At 33.9% G+C, this 19,715-nt stretch overlaps 1 protein-coding gene across 1 annotated transcript in view; it reads right to left on the minus strand.

Moving 5' to 3' along the window:
- Positions 1 to 702: 702 nt before the first annotated feature.
- The window catches only part of LOC148273455 (uncharacterized), a 143,465-nt gene continuing 124,452 nt past the window's right edge, over positions 703 to 19,715 (minus strand). Inside the window, exons 2-3 of the mRNA XM_088238692.1 lie at positions 1,500 to 1,838; positions 703 to 722 (exon numbers count right to left, since the gene is read on the minus strand). Coding sequence (XP_088094818.1) covers positions 703 to 722; positions 1,500 to 1,838 — 359 coding nt within the window. The remainder of the gene's footprint in view (positions 723 to 1,499; positions 1,839 to 19,715) is intronic.

Below are 19,715 nucleotides of genomic sequence, written 5' to 3' on the forward strand. Positions count from 1 at the left end.
CCCTTCCAACAGGCATAACCATAGGCAGGTTGGTCCTGAGTATCGGAATATAAAACAATATATCCTGACGCTGTCTTAGGTAATAATCAGGAACATACAAACCAATGCTCATCATAATCTCAGAATAATCAATCATGCCGCGCAACAATCGATAAAAATGTGTAGTCAAATACACATTCCTTCTAGTATCTAAACTGTTGTAGCCAAGCATACCCTGGAGAAACTCGGTCGGGTAGAGCCAAGGATAATACCCACACTCTCTCATGTAATACATAATTCTATTCGTAGCTACATTTTTTAATAAGTTCAGTTTTTGCCCACTAAATGTCATAATACGCTAAATGTTGAAAAAACGGCTACTCCGGAAACCGAAAATATGTTGCCGGTTGCCGCAACACCATAAAAACGCTTTGATTGTGTTTCGGATTCGTGTGTATTTTGATTCAAGTGTCAAATCATCCTATCCTCTAAAATCCGGTGGCTCTTGTTTTGATTTCCCAGTCCCTAACGTGACTTCTTTTCCCGGCGGCGAGTCGAGAAAAAACGGTACTTCTTGGAACATCGCAACGAACAACACACGGAAAAACGCATCTTCAAAATCGATCTAAGATAACGTATCCGGATCAATTCAAGTAACGCAGTGTTAATAAAACCGTGAGTGCTATCCTGAAACATGTGCCAAAGGAAGGAAAACGTAAGTCCTTAATCCTTTAATTTATTTCCTGGATTGACACATTAACGTATATCGAAAACCAAACGAACATACACCAATTTTCATCGAACACGTTTCGAGAAAAGCGGCCATTGTTTACAATCCACCAAGGAGTCGAAGGAATAACAAACAAATTGATTGGTTATTGTAAATTCGTGGTCACATGTATCTGTGACGTTTCAATAATTTTTTCCTATTGAAATTCCTAATTCTGGGACCCAGAAAGTACCTTCTTATTCTTCTTCAGCCTCTTCCAAACGTCTTCATTCCTTCCTGTCACCCGCTTTCATCATCCATATTTTACCGGCTATCGAGAGTATAAATCTGAGTCAGGTATAATTGATAAGATTGAGAAAGGGTTTCTGAAATGGTTTGGTCAAGTAGAACGAATGGATGCCAAAATAATGGTAAAACAAGTAAATATGGCGAAAATGAACGGCAACGTGAGACGAGGACGACCAAGAAAGACGTGACATGATCAGTTAAACCAAAATCTTAAGTCTAGTCATGTCAATAGCAGGCAGAACCGAAGGACATGTATGACAATACGTATGAATGTGGAATAAACTAGAAATGTATGCCAAGATAGACGTGTGTTGCGTTCCATTCTCTCTGCTAGTAGAAGTAGACGTAGTTCCATAATCGTTTCGCCTAGTTCATCCATGTCTTCACTTATGACCACTGTGTCATCTGCGAATATGAGGTGACTCAAGTACATGCCATCGATTTTTACGCCCTTAAAAGGTACCTACATGAACAAACATATTAAGTATAGGGATCGACTTACCACAGTCAGAATCATCGCTAAAAATGTCATGCGGAGTGTTGGATCTGCGGGGACTGTGGCGAGATTTGGACGCAGGATTAGACTGTGAGCCCTCCAAGGGAGTGGATTCGTTTTCGCTTGAGTTTCGTTGCACGTTCTTCTTCCAGTTGTTACGGCGGCGATCGCTGTCCGCCATTTCGTCATTCGAGTCAACATCCGTGCAGTTTGCATCAGAATCGGAGCACGACCCGTTCCCGTTGTTTATCTCGACGAAGGTTCTGCTGGGGATGTACGTCGTGTTGGAATCCACCCCGCCCTTGGACGACAGCTGATTATACTCTTTTCGCGCCGGTCGGGATTCTGTTAAAATAGAGAAATAAACACCTTTTAAACCTTGAAAAATGTAACTAGGAAGAGTAATTCGCATGCGCACAAATGATATAAGCATCAACAAATTACAACAGGTATGAAGAATACCTTAAATAAGGGAATATGGAAGTCTAGGCATTTATAGGGCTTATGACCTGTCATTGGCTAGTTTAAGTGGCCACTTTACACACTGTGTAACATTTACCATTTTTCCTCTGTTTGAACATCCAAATTTCTTCAATTCTTCCATTTGTTGATTTTAGAAGTTAAAGAGCTGAAACCTTTATTGTTGTGAAGAAATCGGCTGGCATCTGGCTGAATTATTTCACATACTAGGCAACGCCTGAAAACAATTTTTCAATTTTTAAACTTCTTCTTGGAACTTCACTAAAATCAACAAATGGAAGAATTGAAGAAATTTGGATGTTCAAACATAGGCAAAATGGTGAATGTTACACAGTGTGTAAAGTGGCCACTTAAACCAGCCAATGACAGGTCATAAGCCCTGTAAATGTCTAGACTTCCATATTCCCTTATTTGAGTTATTCTCCATCCCTGTTGTAATTTGTTCATCTTAATGACTCCCGAGAGATGCTATCCAGTCTTTTGTCTACGAACATTTGGACAAACTCAAATATTGTAATGATATAAGCATCTATCAACAATATTTTAAGTATGGCCAAAAGTTTGTAGACAAAGCTTGATTTTACTCTCCGGGGAGTATCACGATTGAATTTTATTGCAAGAGAGGAAAAACATTTTTGGGAAGGAAATATGAAAATCTATAATACTGAATAAGTTTGTGAATAAATAAATAAATAAGAAGCTTAAAGATAGACAAATAATTTTACAGTAAAGTTACCTATAGAAATTTCAATATTTTATATTATTTTATTTGTTATTTTATTTATTTCAAATACAAACAGGTGTACAGGCAAAATTAATACAAATAAAAACAATAACAAATGTGTACATAGTAGGGCCTGCCATCCAATCATATGTATTCACTAAATAAAGCTACGATGGTTTAAACTATATAAATAACAAAAAAACTACGTATTAAAATAAAAGAAATATGGATAAAACAATGATATAGTTGGAAGGAAAAGAAGGAAATTGATAAGGACTGGTGAAGGATGATTGAAGGAAAGTAGGAGTGGAAAATTGCATTTGATTTAATGATTAAGAGCAAAAAAAGAGACAAAACGTCTATTCTCTGTTATTCTGAATCAAGCGTATTAGTTCCTAATTAACATCATGTTCCATTCATTGCACTGCATTGGTACAAATAATGCTAGGTAAATTGAAAGTTTGTTTTATTTGATTTATTACCATTCACAAACAATAAACAATACATACGACATTGGTATAATATACTATTTGATTTTATAAGTCCCGTTTCAGTTCTCCTATAATTATTTACTGTATCGTTGAAGATATCAATATCAGCATGACTTTCTAATTCGTGATGATGCATTAAAGTGCGCCATATTATTATTGAAGGTTGGAAGATAAAATGTAGTGTACGATCTCAGTCGCCGACTGTGGAAATTCAGGTACATTCTCTAAACAAAATGTAGAATCAATACTACAATTAATTGTATTATAAAGATATTTCAAGTCTAAAATCTGTGTCCTAAACTCCAACTTATTTAGAACAAAATATTCTATCTTTGTTACATTAAGGTAAGGTGACCAGTTTTAAGCTGCAGATTTCAGTGAAGGAAAAAAAATATTTAGGATACTGATAGAACAGATGTACAGGTTAAATGCTTATACATCGAGACTTTAAAAAATATACGTATAAAAATAGTAGGGTTTGCTATCCAAAAACTTGTATTCACTCAATTGTAATAAAATTAAGCAGTGGTTTAAACTATATAAAAAAATGTAATTAAAACATTGTTATTAATTTTAAATCAATATTTCATGTCCATTTTTCCTAGAATCAAACCCGCGATCTCAAGTATCTCCACTTGATTTCTTTTTTCATTTTTTTTACCCGAGGGCAGCCATCGAGTTAAAAGCATTCGTGCATATTTCTGGTTCTATTTCACCCGCAAAATTGTATTTTTCATCCGTTTGGACACGGAGTAAAATATTTATTATATCTAGTGTAAACTACTTTTCGATGGAGAGGTTTGAACCCTAAAAACCCCCTTAATATACGTCGTTGTCTAAGGTTCTGGTTCTGTTTCACACAGCGAACTGTATTCTCAATCCACATGGACAGTCACAAAATCAGATAAAACTATATATGTGAATCGTGTTTGTCTTGTCTCTACCCAACCTATTATACTCTTATAACCAATGTATGTAAGTTTAGTAGAAATTTATATGAGGGGAAGTTTTGAGGGTCGCAGAAATATGCAAATGCGCCCCGCTGCTGTGGCAAAATGGTGACCTCAAATACCCAAACTACGGCGGAGAAAGGACAACACTACTTTAAGGAACGCATTTCTTTAAACCCTTACCTACTTTGGGTATAAATTATGGATTAAATATGTAAAATGTGGGATTACTGTGGCATCGAGGGTGTTGCGAACGTGATTAAGAATACGGTTCAAAATTTTGCGACTGCGATGTCAGGAAAGATTATATCCTCATTGGAATGCGGAATTCCCAGAAAATAAGAAAATATGGAAAATCCAAATCAACAAAATGGCGAATGTAACAACGCGTAGAGGAGATATATGGCATACGACTTTAATATGAGATGTCGGTGTTTCTCATAAATTAAGCAAGAACGTCCTGTATAACTTAGCGTAGGTACCGCGAAACCGTCCAATTTTGCCCGCTTTTTTACAATTATGTTGATTTTCTCAAAAAAAGTAATCTATGCCTTACTTTTTAATTTCTAAGAATGATTTAGGCAATCGTTGATTTTTTTACAATTGTAATTTCAGTCATATTTAAATGCGATTCCAAGCGATTAAAAATTTTGATGGCCGGCAAAATTACCTTCATTTTCGTCCATGTTTGCCCCAACCATTATTTGTTGAACTGTAGCTCACATGTCGTTCTTGTCTAAGAAATACATGATTGAATTATTAATTCAGGGGCAAAACTGTCGTTTGAACATATTTTTAATGGCTAACTAATAAAATATTCGTCTTAAAACAAGTGGGCAACTTTACCCGCTGAACTCTATTTGTTTTCATACAAGCAACTAATAGGGCTTAGAGTTGTTAAAATCTGGTTGATAACTTAAGACAAATTAATAAATCTTCTTCATTTTTAGAAATGTTTTATTTAAGAACCTACACATACCAATAATCCTAGTCTTAATTACCTAAATGTCAATTTTTAATATGAAGTAGATACATACATTTTTCGAAATGGCAAATATACCTATGTTGTGAGACTTAATAACGGTTTCATGAATATAGTTATTAACCAATTAAGAACGTTAAAATCAGACGATATCAATAAAAAAAATAATATAAAGTATTTCGGAATCTAAGTCCATAGCTACGAAAGTGAAAAAATATCGTTTGAGGGTGGATAATAACTCCAGATATAATGGAAATGATCAAATATAGAAACAAATTGTATACCATGCAAAAAATGAGAAATGCTTCAGAAACTATTAAAAAGCAATATAAGGAATATAAAAATACATTATCAAATGAATTAAGAAAGGCAAATAAGAATTAAATTAAATTATCCACAATAATGACAATACTTTTAAAAATCTAAAATACCTAATGTGTGCAAAATCTTCATAATAGTTTTAATTTAATTTAATCTAATTCTAAAAATAAGAAAGTGACAACCTTAACACATTTTTTTGCTTGGGCAAAATTGACTCTCCAGAGGCTCAACTTATGCGGGTTAATTTACCCATCGTCATCATTCTTGATTAAGGGTACTGACAGCACTTAATATAAACAGGAAATGATCTGAAAATCTTTGTTTATATCATACAACAAGAAATACTTATCTTAGTCCTTACTATCGAGCAGTATATTAAAAAACACCGAGTCGTAATTGGCCCGCAACAAATTACACGCGCACTTTGACAGGTTCTGACAAGCCACTGAGTAAAATAGTGACAAAAGCTTTCGAGGGAAGTTAGTGACATAAATCTACTTTCCTCCTTAATGTACCAAATTTACCGAAATCAAATGGAAATATTTATTTTTAAAGGTTGAGCATAGATTACATACAACAAATGTCCAAAAAACTAAGGCTCCACAACAATATTATATCATTTATATAAAATTTAAAATATCGAAAATAAACTTATATTTCAAACGGCAACGTGGTACGATGGTATAATAGCTGCAAGTAGGTTAGGTTTTACCGACTTTTTAATTTATAAATCTGACATAAACCTAAGTACCAAAACCATCAAAAGGAGGTTGAGTGATAATTGGTATAAACATAATACCTCTTCGTGCAAATGCTTGAATATGTCTATGTAGCATTAACATGCTAAAACATTTGAATCTGTAATTAGGTAACTTTTGACCTGGTTCTTGAATTTAATAAATGTTTGCAAGTAACTGAATAATATTTCGAGAAAAGTCATGATTCTACAACTGGAATTTCGTAAGTTTAAGAAAGCAGATTATATTGTTTTATGCATTATTTTTAATGCTTGTGCTCCATAAAAGGCAGTAAGCCGTGTATAATAAAGAAGAAAAAATAGTTTTTCTGCCTTTCCAATTTGATATTTACGTAAGTTTTACTTGTTTTTTTTAAAGGTTTTTTCTAAACAGAATTATCAATCTTTTGCTGATACACAATAAAATATGTTTTTGCAATGTACTGAAGTTAAATTCAAGAAGATTTTTTCACACAACCTAAGATTTGCATTTTGCAAAAAACCAGCCCCAGTAAAACTCTAATGTATGACGTATCATGAAAATAATTCAATTCAATTCAATTAATTTATTTTAAATATAACGTATACATTACAAAAATACATTCAATACGTGCATATTATAAAAAAGAAAAAGAAATACACGAAAGAGACTCATGTCAAAGTAGTATTAGAATCCTGCTCCGGAAAACCCCTTCGGATACATGGGACAGATTAATATCCAGAGCGATGTTGTTCAGCATAGCAGTAGCCCCTCCATCAGGCATAATCATAAGCAGGTTGGTCCTGAATATCGGAATATGAAACAATCTATGCTGACGCTGTCTTAGGTAATTATCAGGAACATACAAACCAATGCTCATCATAATCTCAGAATTATCGATCATACCGCGCAACAATCGATAAAAATGTGTAGTCAAATACACATTCCTTCTAGTCTCTAAACTGTTGTAGCCAAGCATACCCTGGAGAAACTCGGTCGGGTAGAGCCAAGGATAATACCCGCACTCTCTCATGTAGAGATATCTCAGAAACTTCTTTTGGATTTTCTCTATCATAAGAAAGTACTTCAGTTCATGTGGCCCCTAAATCATCGAGCCGCTCTCGAGTCTACTTCGCACCAAGGAGTTGTAAAGAGTTCTCAGTACGCGGGTATTTCCGAAAACCCTGGCAGTACGCAGAACAAATCCTAACATCTTCAATGCATTACCACTGATTGTCTCTATGTGTTCATGAAATGTCAGAGTGCTTACAAATCTAACGCCCAGATCCTTAACATTCGATATTCGTATCAGATTCTGGTCATTCATTTTGTAGCAAAAAAAAAGAGTTTTTTGGGCCCTAGTGAAGGACGTGACCGAACACTTGGAAACATTAAACCTAAGTTTGTTTCGCCTTCCCCATTTAGATATATTAGATATATCCGCTTGGAGAAGACGAAAATTGTCAGAAGTTGTCACCTTGAGGAATAGTTTTAAGTCATCCGCAAACAATAGAAAACGCGAGTTCAAAATTACATTTTTAATATTATTAATGAAAATTGATAACAACAATGGACCCAGGTTAGAGCCTTGCGGGACACCCGAGAAAGTATGGAAACACTCTGACTCGAATAGACCGTAGGAGACGTATTGGTTTCTGTTTTGATAATAAATTCATACATATTATTATTTATTGAACATATTATTTTATATTTGAATTTCGGTATTTAGTTGTTAAGAATCACTAAATTGATTTGTTTTAATAACTTTAAAAATGATTTTATTATGTGTTAAAGGAATTTAGGTGATTTTTTAAAGTCTGGCTAACAACACAACCTAAAATATGCATTTTGCTGAAAACAGCCAGATCGAATATTTAATGATTCTTTATTCAAACTTTGAATGTATAAGGTGACATTCTGTATAAAAACATATTTTTTTGAATTAATGAATTTATAAGTTTTATGTGATTTTTTATCTACCTTAATTTATTTAAGAGAAATAGATTTTTGGAAGCAATTATCTTCCCATTAGGATCTATACTGTAAGATTTTTCTAGTGCTGTGGGTGTTTTCTGCAAATTGAGAAATGCCGTTTTTGTGATCAGCACAGTTTTTTGTATGAAAGCGGCCTGGCTGTTTATAGCAAAACATAGAATTGACCTTAATGCACCCGATAATATTAATATAACTTTTTTTTTTAATTGAAGACAGGCTGCTTTCTGCATAACTACTTTCAGATAAATCTCATGCACTTTACACACTGTGTAACATTCACCATTCTGCCTATTTTTGAAAATCAATATTTTTCAAATTCTTCCGACTGTTGATTTTTGTGGAGTTTAAAGAGCTGAAACATTTAAGTATCCAGCATCCATTATCAACCATGGTGATGGACACTGTAATGCGATCCAAAACGACGGAAAAGTGTGCAAACGACACTTGGCATAATACCCTAGAAAATCTCGTTGTGCTTTCATAAGTTTTAATGCGTTTTTAACCAGTTACTCGGGTCTTATCGTATTTTAGCAAAATCATTTAAACCGCAAACCCCTATTCTCACAATCAATTAGTCGTGATGTAAATAAGACCCATGTAATTGGTTAAAAAATACGATAAAAATAATAAATGAGTCGGGTTGTAGTCCCGTGCCTAGAGTTGCGGACTCACGGATCAGAGGTCCGAGGTTCGTAACTTACTTTACCTTAAATTGATTCCCATTTTCTAATAGTGGTTATTTACAATTCGTAACAAATACCCCCAAAATTGACATACGAGTATTTGCAAATACGTATTTCTTTAAAAAAAAAAAACAGATTTGGCCAAAATTGTGGTTGGCCTTTGTCCTAAAGTTTGTACAGTTGAGATAATATACAGACTTGAAAAAAAACACCCTTAAGACGAAAATAGCAATCATAATGTACGTACATAAAAAGATGCGATCACCGGAAAATTTTGCTAGATTTTTAAAAAGATTGCCACACAGAATATTCCTATGAATTTTTGTGAAATTTGACCCTGAAACACCCTTTTTAAAATTGTTCCAACCAAAAATAACATGAAGTAATGCTTGGTAACCCAGAATATGAAATAAAAAATCATATAATGCCGGGAGCATGCAGAGGAATATAATTTTAACATCAAAGCCACATCAGGTAGGAATAATGGGCGTATGCTACGCCCCGTAAGGATCTCATCTTGGAATTAATGCCCCAAAAAGAAAATTGAAAATCCAACGTAGCTAAATAGAATGGTTGTAAAAAAACTACGCCTGACTGCTGACCCAAACTACGGTAGAGTGTTTAATTAAAATTAGCCTAACAAGAAGAGTAATTGGTAATCAGTAATTAATATTTTACATAGGTATTGCAAGTAATTAATTCAAAACGAATAAAAACGGTCCGATATTTTTGTGCCTTTTGGGTCTAAAAGAGTCAATGTTGAATTGAATATTTTTCTACACAATGAACAACTTCAGCCCAACGGGAAATTAGATACGAAAGAAGTTTTCTTACGCGCGGTAGAGCTTTAAATTATACGGCAAAGTTTCTTGAAAATGTACGAAAAAAAATAATGAAAACGAACTACTTTGAACGACGTCATTAGTTCAAATGAATCAACCAATGATAAGAGAGTTGTGGAAGGATTGGACTTAGGGACCAATCGGCAGAATAGGCCGAGAAAAAGCGGAAGAGAACTTAAAACGTCACACGCGGAATAATTTCACCAACAACTATTCGACAAGGCGGGTGTTTCTCCACTCGATTTCCCTTTTCAGAATTTTTACCTTTTTACATCGAGTCCAAAACACACCTCCAGGATTCTTGTTATTTTTACACACCTACAACTGTATTCTTCATCCGCCCGGACACATACTATTATATATGTAGATTGTGTTATTATTAGTTCACGTGTATTGTTAACTTACTTTTAAAATAAATCTAACAGTAAAGTACTATGCTTGCCTACTTTACAAGGCATCGGGTTCTCGACAGAACTGCGGAACGTGAACCTGGCAACCGAATGAGATGCCTGGGGGCTCTTTGTGGACACCATATGCTCCAACTAGGGAGCGGACATTGAATGATGATGATGATATGTATTTTTGTATTAGTAATTTAAGCGTGCGAATAATAAATATTATCTCTCGGGATTTATTATCGAGATAATATTTATTATTTGCTAACAAAAATTTAATGACTCCGAGAATATTTTTATAAGTTACAATCAATTTTATTAATATTTAAAGCATTAACTTTGTGGTCAAACATTTTACTAAATGTTATTAAATATTTGTATATAACCACATACCGACTTTTCTACGTCTACCGGTTTCGAGACGTACCCGTCTCTTCGTCAGGACACCAATTAAACCAACATGCAGACCAACATGCAAAACCCACTATACACCTTCACCATAGTTGTTGCACAAACATATAAAACCAACACGACATGCATTTTAATAAGCACATGCACTGATTTGGACAAACATGCACTGATTAAATTATAAAAATATTCTGTTGTTTGAGAAGTAATGAAATAAATAGAGGGGATGGAGGGAGGCCGATTTTACTGGCACGTAACCTTAGAGTATATACATGTGTCTAAGCATGTAACAGTCACCTAATTTACTGGCATGAAACCTTAGAGTATATACATGTGTCTAAGCATGTAACAGTCACCGAATTTACTGGCATGAAACCTTAGAGTATATACATGTGTCTAAGCATGTAACAGTCACCGAATTTACTGGCATGTAACCTTAGAGTATAAACATGTGTCTAAGCATGTAACAGTCACCGAATTTACTGGCATGTAACCTTAGAGTATATATATGTGTCTAAGTATGTAACAGTCACCGAATTTACTGGCATGTAACCTTAGAGTATATATATGTGTCTAAGCATGTAACAGTCACCGAATTTACTGGCATGTAACCTTAGAGTATATACATGTGTCTAAGCATGTAACAGTCACCGAATTTACTGGCATGTAACCTTAGAGTATATACATGTATCTAAGCATGTAACCGTCACCGAATTTACTGGCATGTAACCTTAGAGTATAAACATGTGTCTAAGCATGTAACAGTCACCGAATTTACTGGCATGTAACCTTAGAGTATAAACATGTGTCTAAGCATGTAACAGTCACCGAATTTACTGGCATGTAACCTTAGAGTATATACATGTGTCTAAGCATGTAACAGTCGCCGAATTTACTGGCATGTAACCTTAGAGTATATACATGTGTCTAAGCATGTAACAGTCGCCGAATTTACTGGCATGTAACCTTAGAGTATATACATGTGTCTAAGCATGTAACAGTCACCGAATTTACTGGCATGTAACCTTAGAGTATATACATGTATCTAAGCATGTAACAGTCACCGAATTTACTGGCATGTAACCTTAGAGTATATATGTGTCTAAGCATGTAACAGTCACCGACAGCTGACTCCTAATATTTTAAATTAGCGATTTTTTTACTATTCTATTTTAATCGCCTACAAATCGATAATTTTGCGTAGATATTTGACTGATTTGGGAGGACGCACATGAGCTGGCAGCCGACAGAGACACCTGGAGGCTCTTTGTGGACACCATGAAATAGAATGATGATGATGATGTAAAGTAAATTGCGTAGAAACTTCTTTTAAATACACAATCTCTTAAAAATCATAAGGGTTATAGATAAACAGAAATAAGAAAGCCTTTTTGGTTTAGATAGCCCAATAAAAATAAATATCTACAAAAGTAATTTGCCTTAATGGTGAATACATTAATGTTTTATACCCGGCGACATCAGATGGAAAATATTTTACAACCTTTCAAGAAAAGCTTCAAGATAACTCATCCCATAATTAAATATGAAGAAATAAAGCTTTGAATAACTCAACGCTTTCACAATTGAATATTCTCATAACCAAACTAATAAATTTCAGAAAATACTCTGAAATAATCCATCAGAATTTTCGTATCCGTTCTCTAGAAACGATGGGATTAATTTTATAATACAGTTTTAACCCTCTCGAAATAAAGAATAGTGTTCGGTATTACTAACAGGTGCCTTGACGCAGTCGGTAAAACGGTTAACTGTGAAATTGGCGTCGCGGGTTCGATTCCCGCCTGTTGTCAGAAAATGATCCAAGAAAGATTTTTCTCAATTAGGCTAGGTGTTTCTTTCATATCCTCTCTTTTCCACCTGCTGATAAGCCTCTAAAATAAAGGTTAGTGGAGTAAATATAAATAAATTTTAAGCCTTAACTTTCTGGTCAAACATTTTACTAAAAATATTGATAAATAATTGCACGTAACCACTTATTAACTTTTTTAAGTCTACCAAGGGTGGTATTTTGATCGCAAAGGCGAGCGCAGAAAACGCATTTTTAACGCGTATTTACGTACTAAATACAAGCTAGCAGAGCGATCTCTTCGCGTGCAATTGTGTTCAGAATACCAGCCCAGTTTCAATAAGTACCCGTCTCTTCGCCAGGACTCTTAATATTGTAACAGCTTCGAGCAGCTTCCGTGGTATAATGGCTAAGACGCTTAGCTCATACACGGATGGCTCCGGGTTCAATTCTGGTGTACCGGGTGTTCTATTCTGTAATTCATCACTGTAATTGGGCCTCCTGGCCTGTTGTAGTGGAAAGAAATACAACAAAACATGCGAAACCCACTATACACCTTCACCATAGTCATCATCATTCCCTTTCCGCACCTAATAGTGCATAGGGCACTGCATTGGTACACTAATTACAGCGTATGTTGATTATTTTTGTTACATGAAGGTGAGATGATCAGTTTTACGCTTCAGGTACCAGACTATGAAATATTTTCGCCCAATATTTTGAGTTTATCCAAATGTTTGTAGACAAAATACTGGATTTCACCCCCTAGTTTGGACAATCTTAAAATATTTAAAAGAAACCAACTGGTCCAACTGGTTGTAGTATGTGAAACAATTCAGTCAGATGAATCTCTTCACAACAATAAAGGTTTCAGCTCTTTAGTTCACTGACATCAACAGATGGAAGAATTGAAGAAATATGGATGCTCAAACATAGGCAAAATGGTGAATGTTACACAGTGTGTAAACACAGTGTTTATTTTTTTTTAAATACCTGAGTTCTTATTATTTTCTGAAATACTTAAATTTTTAGACCATTTCCTAAAAGTCGTAAAAATGGAAATCGAGTTGTGGTATAGTGGGATTTGAATCTCGGCCCTATGATCTCGGACCTTTAGCTCCACAACACTACCACGGGACCACAACCCGGTTCATCCAGTTTAAACCAGCCAATGACAGGTCATAAGTCTTGTAAATGCCTGGACTTCCATATGCCCTTCTTTAAAATGTTCCCCATCCCCGCTGTAATTTGTTAAATATTTAATTGTAAATACACCTTTTTAAATAAATATTTTAAGTCAACCATGTCATTAATCATATTTTGCAAGAACCCTCTTTGCTCCAACAAACTCCTCTAGTAATTTCTATATAAAAAAACTGGCGAAATATGAGTACTTAATAAAATAAGCTCTCCCTAGACTGGATTGGAAGCAAAGCAGGTCATCTTACCTTCGTGTATCAAATGATCAAGAGACGCCGATAAAAGAAAAAGTAGTAATGTCGATAAAATAAAACACATGTTTTTTTATATTTAAAAAAGAATCCATTCTTTTATGTTTCTTTTAAAATCAGTTTATTGTGAAGATACTCTTGCTATAAAAAAAGTCATAAAAATAGTGCTTTTGTTTCTTTTCAAGAAACCATTAAATTAGGCTATTCAAGCATAACATCAAATGATTATTTTGGTTTCCCCCAAGGATACTACATTCTGATATATTTTTATTTAACCATTACCCGAAGCCGCAAGCCAGTCTAAAAATTCGGAATATCTTTTAAACATTTGTTTTATTTAGTAGCGTAAAACACAAACATTTTTAATCCAGTACTTTACATAGGTAATTTAAAACAAACCAAAACATACGGCTTAAATCAAGATTAAATAAAAACGTGTCTACTGGGCTGAGCTTTTTGGATTTAAATATAAAAAGCCAGTAAATGACCAACAAACGCACTATTACTTTTTATGTAATCATCATACATTCAAATGTAGAAAAATAAAATTCATAGTATTAAAAACCTCCCATCACATTACGTCACGTTACGTCACACCACGTCACGTTATTCCAAGTAACGTCAAGTCACGTCACATTACTTCAATATGTCTATGGCATGACATAATTATGATCATGACATAATTTATCATGATGACATTTTTAAATTTAACACACTTTAAAATAATACAATTTATAACATTTCTTGATTTAAATTTTAACAAAAAGGTTTCAAACTTTTTACCAAGCTCTCTCTTTCTTGTACCATTTTTATTATAATTACAAGTTTTAAACAATTATTTTTTACCCACACACACGCACCCTCTCCCTCATTCATTCCCACACGCACATGTACCCTCTCCCTCATTCATTCACGCATACACACATTCACATACACATAAATACAAACGTCACACACATACAATTACGTAAACTCTTTTCTTATTATGTAATGTGTCATTAGATTTACAGTGGATTTTTTTAAGTGGATAATTGGCTCTAGTATTGTTGATATATTTCTACTTATTTTGTTTATGTAATAGCTGTAAAAATCACAAAATAAATAAATTAATCTTAATCATGAAATATTTTGTTTATACGAAGGTCTTGCAGGAAACCTGCTGGCACAGCACAGGATTAACCGGCTTAAAGTATACTATATAGTTAGGCTTAATCGATGACTGTATAAGCACTAGAGATGCGCTGAATATTCGGTAATTGATCGTATTCGGCATTTTTGGTTTAAATACCGAATATTTTCCGAACATTAAACTACTTATGCTGTACATATACACTAAGCCAGCGAATTGGACCACATGCAAGCGGAAGGGTGTGACTTTATCAAAAGCGCTAATGCGGCGCTGTAATGGTAAAATCAAACTACTAAGCTCATGTCTACCTCGTTGACTCAGATGTCAGCCATTCGGAATTTGTACCGTGTCTTACATATAATATGTAAGACTTAAGTTTGTAAATAATAATAATAAAAGAAAGTTAAATCATACAATCAACATTCATTTATTTAGAGTTTGAAGTATTTAACATTTACCTTGCGCCTGTCGAATCTGTACAAACTTGTCCGGCGCGTCAAACCACACGTGCAATGAACCGAATAATTCGGCCGAATATTAGGTTCGGTAAGCGCGAAACTAAATAATATTCGTATTTGGTTCAGTTCGAAAAATCCGTATTCGGGGCATCTCTAATAAGCACTGTAATTTGACGATAGGAATCATAACAAGATCATAACACATCATAAACCACAGAAGTCATACAATTTTCTGTTCCGTGATATATGTAATACGTATCGATATAATTAGATCGAATCTATTTTTATTCCATATACCGACAGATCGCACGAACTATGCACACAACTCTCTTTTGATTCTTTTGGCGCGTAATTATAATGCATTTATTAATAGCATAGGTACACATCTTTATTGATATCTAAGTGCACTGGATTTAAAAAAATGTACTGAGATGGAAAACTTAATTGGCTTTATTTTATGTTTTGCTTTTAAATTTTTTCTGTATTGCTGTTGTTTTTCTTGATAAACGAAAAAACAACATAAAAAAGACATTTCAAGATAGATAAATAATTGAATGTGGATGTCTAGGTATTAAAAGGGCTTAAGATCTAGCTGGCTTACGGGCTGGTGTTTCAGTGATCGCTTTACACGCGGTGTAACATTCACCATTCCGTCTATGTTTAAATATCTATGTTTCTTCAATTTTTCCATCGGTTGACTAAACTTTTGTGATGTAAATGAGCTAAAACTTTTATTGATGAAGATACTTGTCAACAAATATCAGTAGAAACTAAAAATATTCTTGGAATACCGTTTTATTTGTAAAAGTGGTTTTTGTTATTTTTGTTCAAAGCAAAATTAACCAATCGTAAAACGATCAGCCTCTTATCCCCTCCCCTTCCTAACTCCTTCGCACATATTCTGCGACGCGTCGCTAATTATTATCAACGTAATTTTAGTACATGTTCGGACATGGTGGTGTTTGCATCTCCTTTAACTCTGCATATAATTTATGTATTTATTCATAAATACTATGCATGTTACGGTGACGGTAAAGGTGAAAGTGTATTTTAGTATTAGTGAGTATCCTGACTAAGAGACGGGTACGTCTCGAAACCGGTAGACATAAAAAGTCGGTAAGTGGTTAAATACTAATGTTAACTAGCATCAATTCAAACAGCAGACTTTGTTAATGTAATAAAGGATTTTATGGGGGGTTTTGTTTAAAGTTAATAAAAACAAACAGATATAGTAAGAGGTTGGATTTTATTAAACAAACAACCCTGAAAAACACCACACCGGGCGACTCTCCCAAATTTCCCCTACAAAAGAACTTGTTTTGCCAAAAATGAGATAACAGATGTTCGGTGATCATTATTTCTGGATTTTTAAATTTCACCCGAAAGGGAACATTAGTACGACGCCGACGGAAAAATATTCTTCAACAAATCCCAACTTACTAATATTTTGTTCTAAACCTACCTTACCCTTTCACGTGCAAAGATAAACCAACAAAATGTAGAATTTTTCGATAATAAACAACGAAATTCAACCCCTAAAAGGGGCTTTTATTAATATATTAGAAACATAGAACTGGCAGATGAAGGATGAAAGCCGGGTGAACGCGGTCAAAATGCGATCTCTTTAACGAATGTGTGGGAAATCAATGCATGACAGGGTTACGAATGATGAAAACAGATGAGAGCGTAAATCTGAGTCAGGTATAGTTGATAATATTAAAAAAGAGTCTCTGAGATAGCTTGATCATGTAATGGAACGAATGGCTGACGGAAGAATGGTAAAATAGGTATATATGGCGAGAATAAACGGTAACGTGGGACAAGGACGGCCAAGGAAGACGCCGCATTATCAGATAAACCAAAATCTAATGTCTGGTCATGTTAGAAGCAGATAGAACAGAGCATGTGTGACAAGATGTATAAATGTGGATTAAGCTAGAAATGTAGGCCAGGATAGATGTGTGTGGCAGCCCATTATCTTTGCCTACCCCTCGGGGAAATGGCGTAATAATAAAAAAAAAACATAAATAATACAGATACAATATTATTTTACAAAAAACGTAAAAATATTGTTATTAACAATAGAATGTGAATTTCAAAAGTAAAAATATTTTGTGCAATGTACGTAACCCGTAAGGGTTTATCAATGAAACTTTGAAATAAAAACTTTTTTTAACAAAAAACGTATAATATTAAATAATTTATTCCCGATGTTTGCTAACAGTTTGTCATCAGGTGCTCAGTGTAAATATAATAAAATAAGAGTGTAGGGTGTAGGTACTATTAGTAAGGACTAGTTAGATAAAGAATTTAATAACATAAATAATAACGATGTATTTTTGAACCGGGTTGTGGTCCCGTGGTAGTGTTGCGGACTGATGGACCAAACGTCCGACGTTCGAATCTCACTCTACCACAACGCGATTTCCATGTTTCCAGCACGAGTTATTTACGACTTTTAGAAAATGGTCTCAAATATGGAATAATTGAGTGAATGATAAGAACACGAGTAAATAATAAAAAAATATATACCTTTTTCAAAAATGCAAATGAATGCCGTAGTTTGTTTAAATAGGAATCTTTAAAAGTCCTTAAATTATATTTGTTAATAAAATCGAAAAAAAAAATAAAACCCTAGGAAATCAATAAATTAGTTTTAATATTAAATTTATTTTTAAGTATTAACTTTGTGGTCAAACATTTCAATAAATGTAAGTTAATATTTGTATGTAACCACTTATCGACTTTTCTACTTCTGGCTACTAGACGTATCCGTTTCTTCGTCAGGACACTAATTATACAAATCCCACTGTACACATTCACTATAGTAGTAACAAAAAATATAAATTCAACGCTGATAGGACACACGCTATTGGAAGCTAACGTGCGCTGATTAAATCATGTTTAATTTTTCTCTCTAATTCCTCTCTTCCCCTCCTCTATTTACCACCGTTGTTCTCACAAGTTAACACGTTTTTCAAATAATAATCAGTGCGCGTTGGTGTTAGCTTCTAATAGCGTTTGTTCCATCAGCTCGCTGGCTGTATATTTTTGTGCAACTACTGTGGTGAAGGTGTTAATTGGGATTTGCATGTTAGTGTAATTAGTGTCCTGACGATGAGACGGGTTCGTCTTGAAAATGATAGACATAGAAAAGTCGAAGAGAAGCTATTTACAAACAAAAAAAAAATAAAATGAATTAATTCACTTAAATTAAATTATGGTGAAGTTTTTCTACTGTAAGAAATTCTTGAACCGAAAATTTAATTTATTTTTTCATGTCTGTACAACCACGTTATATCGGTTATTTATGCAAAAGACTTTGAAAAGATCTTCAGACTTTCTTAAGATAATTAACAATTCTACTGAAAAATTCTAAACATTTCAACAACACGGTGAAATTAATTTTGGATGAACACTCCCAGACAAAATAAACTTTTGTTGAATCGTTGAGCAAAACTTGTAATAAAAAACATTTCTTACAATATTTATTTAATAATATTTGATCCTCAGACTTAGACTAGTAAAATTTGGTAAAGTTTACAAAATATTTCATTAAAAAAAATAAAAGTGGAATTCAATCTAATAAAAGTGTTCTATTTTGGATACCTTACTAAATTTTTATCCGGAATTCTACCAATTATCTGCATACATAATAAATAAGCAGGTACTAGTATCGCATAGTAAATTAGGCTTTGTGTTTTTAGTGTACTCTGTTTTTGAAAGTTATTTTGTTATCTAATCTATACGGCTATTCCAACAGAGAGAGAAATCATTTTTGAGAAGGGAATACGGAAGTTCGAGCATTTACCTGTCATTGGTTTTTTAAAATGTTTTTTTGTTATTTGTTTATTCAAATAAAGATGCATATTCTAAAAAAAAATAAAAATTACGTATGCTAACTCTATAAGGCCAAGAGCCCTATGTTGAGTTGGGATACTGTAACGTTGTAAAAAACAAGTCCAACGTACCCCGTTTTGAAAGCATTTTAGTACTAAATTATAAATCTATGTTGCTTGATTTAGCGCCATCTGACGGCCGCGATAGAAACTCATCCATACGATATCTGTGCGCTAGAAATAAATTCCTTTTCCATTTGAAAACTCGGGACGAACAGTCCAGCTGTCGCGGAAGGACTCAAAGGCCAGGCGACCGCACATTTCAAAAATGTAGTCCTTTAAGAAAGGGAACGTTCAACGTAACGTAAGCCTATTTGTTTTAAGTTTATTAGCGAAATTCTTGTAGAGAGAGATGTCATATTCTAATGAGGTTGTATTTTATAAAGGTTCCCTTTTCTACCTTTTTTTCTATCTTTTTCCATTTTTCCACCTTATTCTATTTTTTATTTATTCCACCTTTTATCTACTTTGTCCGATGATAAAGATTTTAT

Source organism: Micrasema longulum, unplaced genomic scaffold (assembly GCF_059751315.1).
Source record: "Micrasema longulum isolate JH-2025_06_02 unplaced genomic scaffold, ASM5975131v1 h1tg001947l, whole genome shotgun sequence".
Classification (NCBI taxonomy): Eukaryota; Metazoa; Arthropoda; class Insecta; order Trichoptera; family Brachycentridae; genus Micrasema; species Micrasema longulum.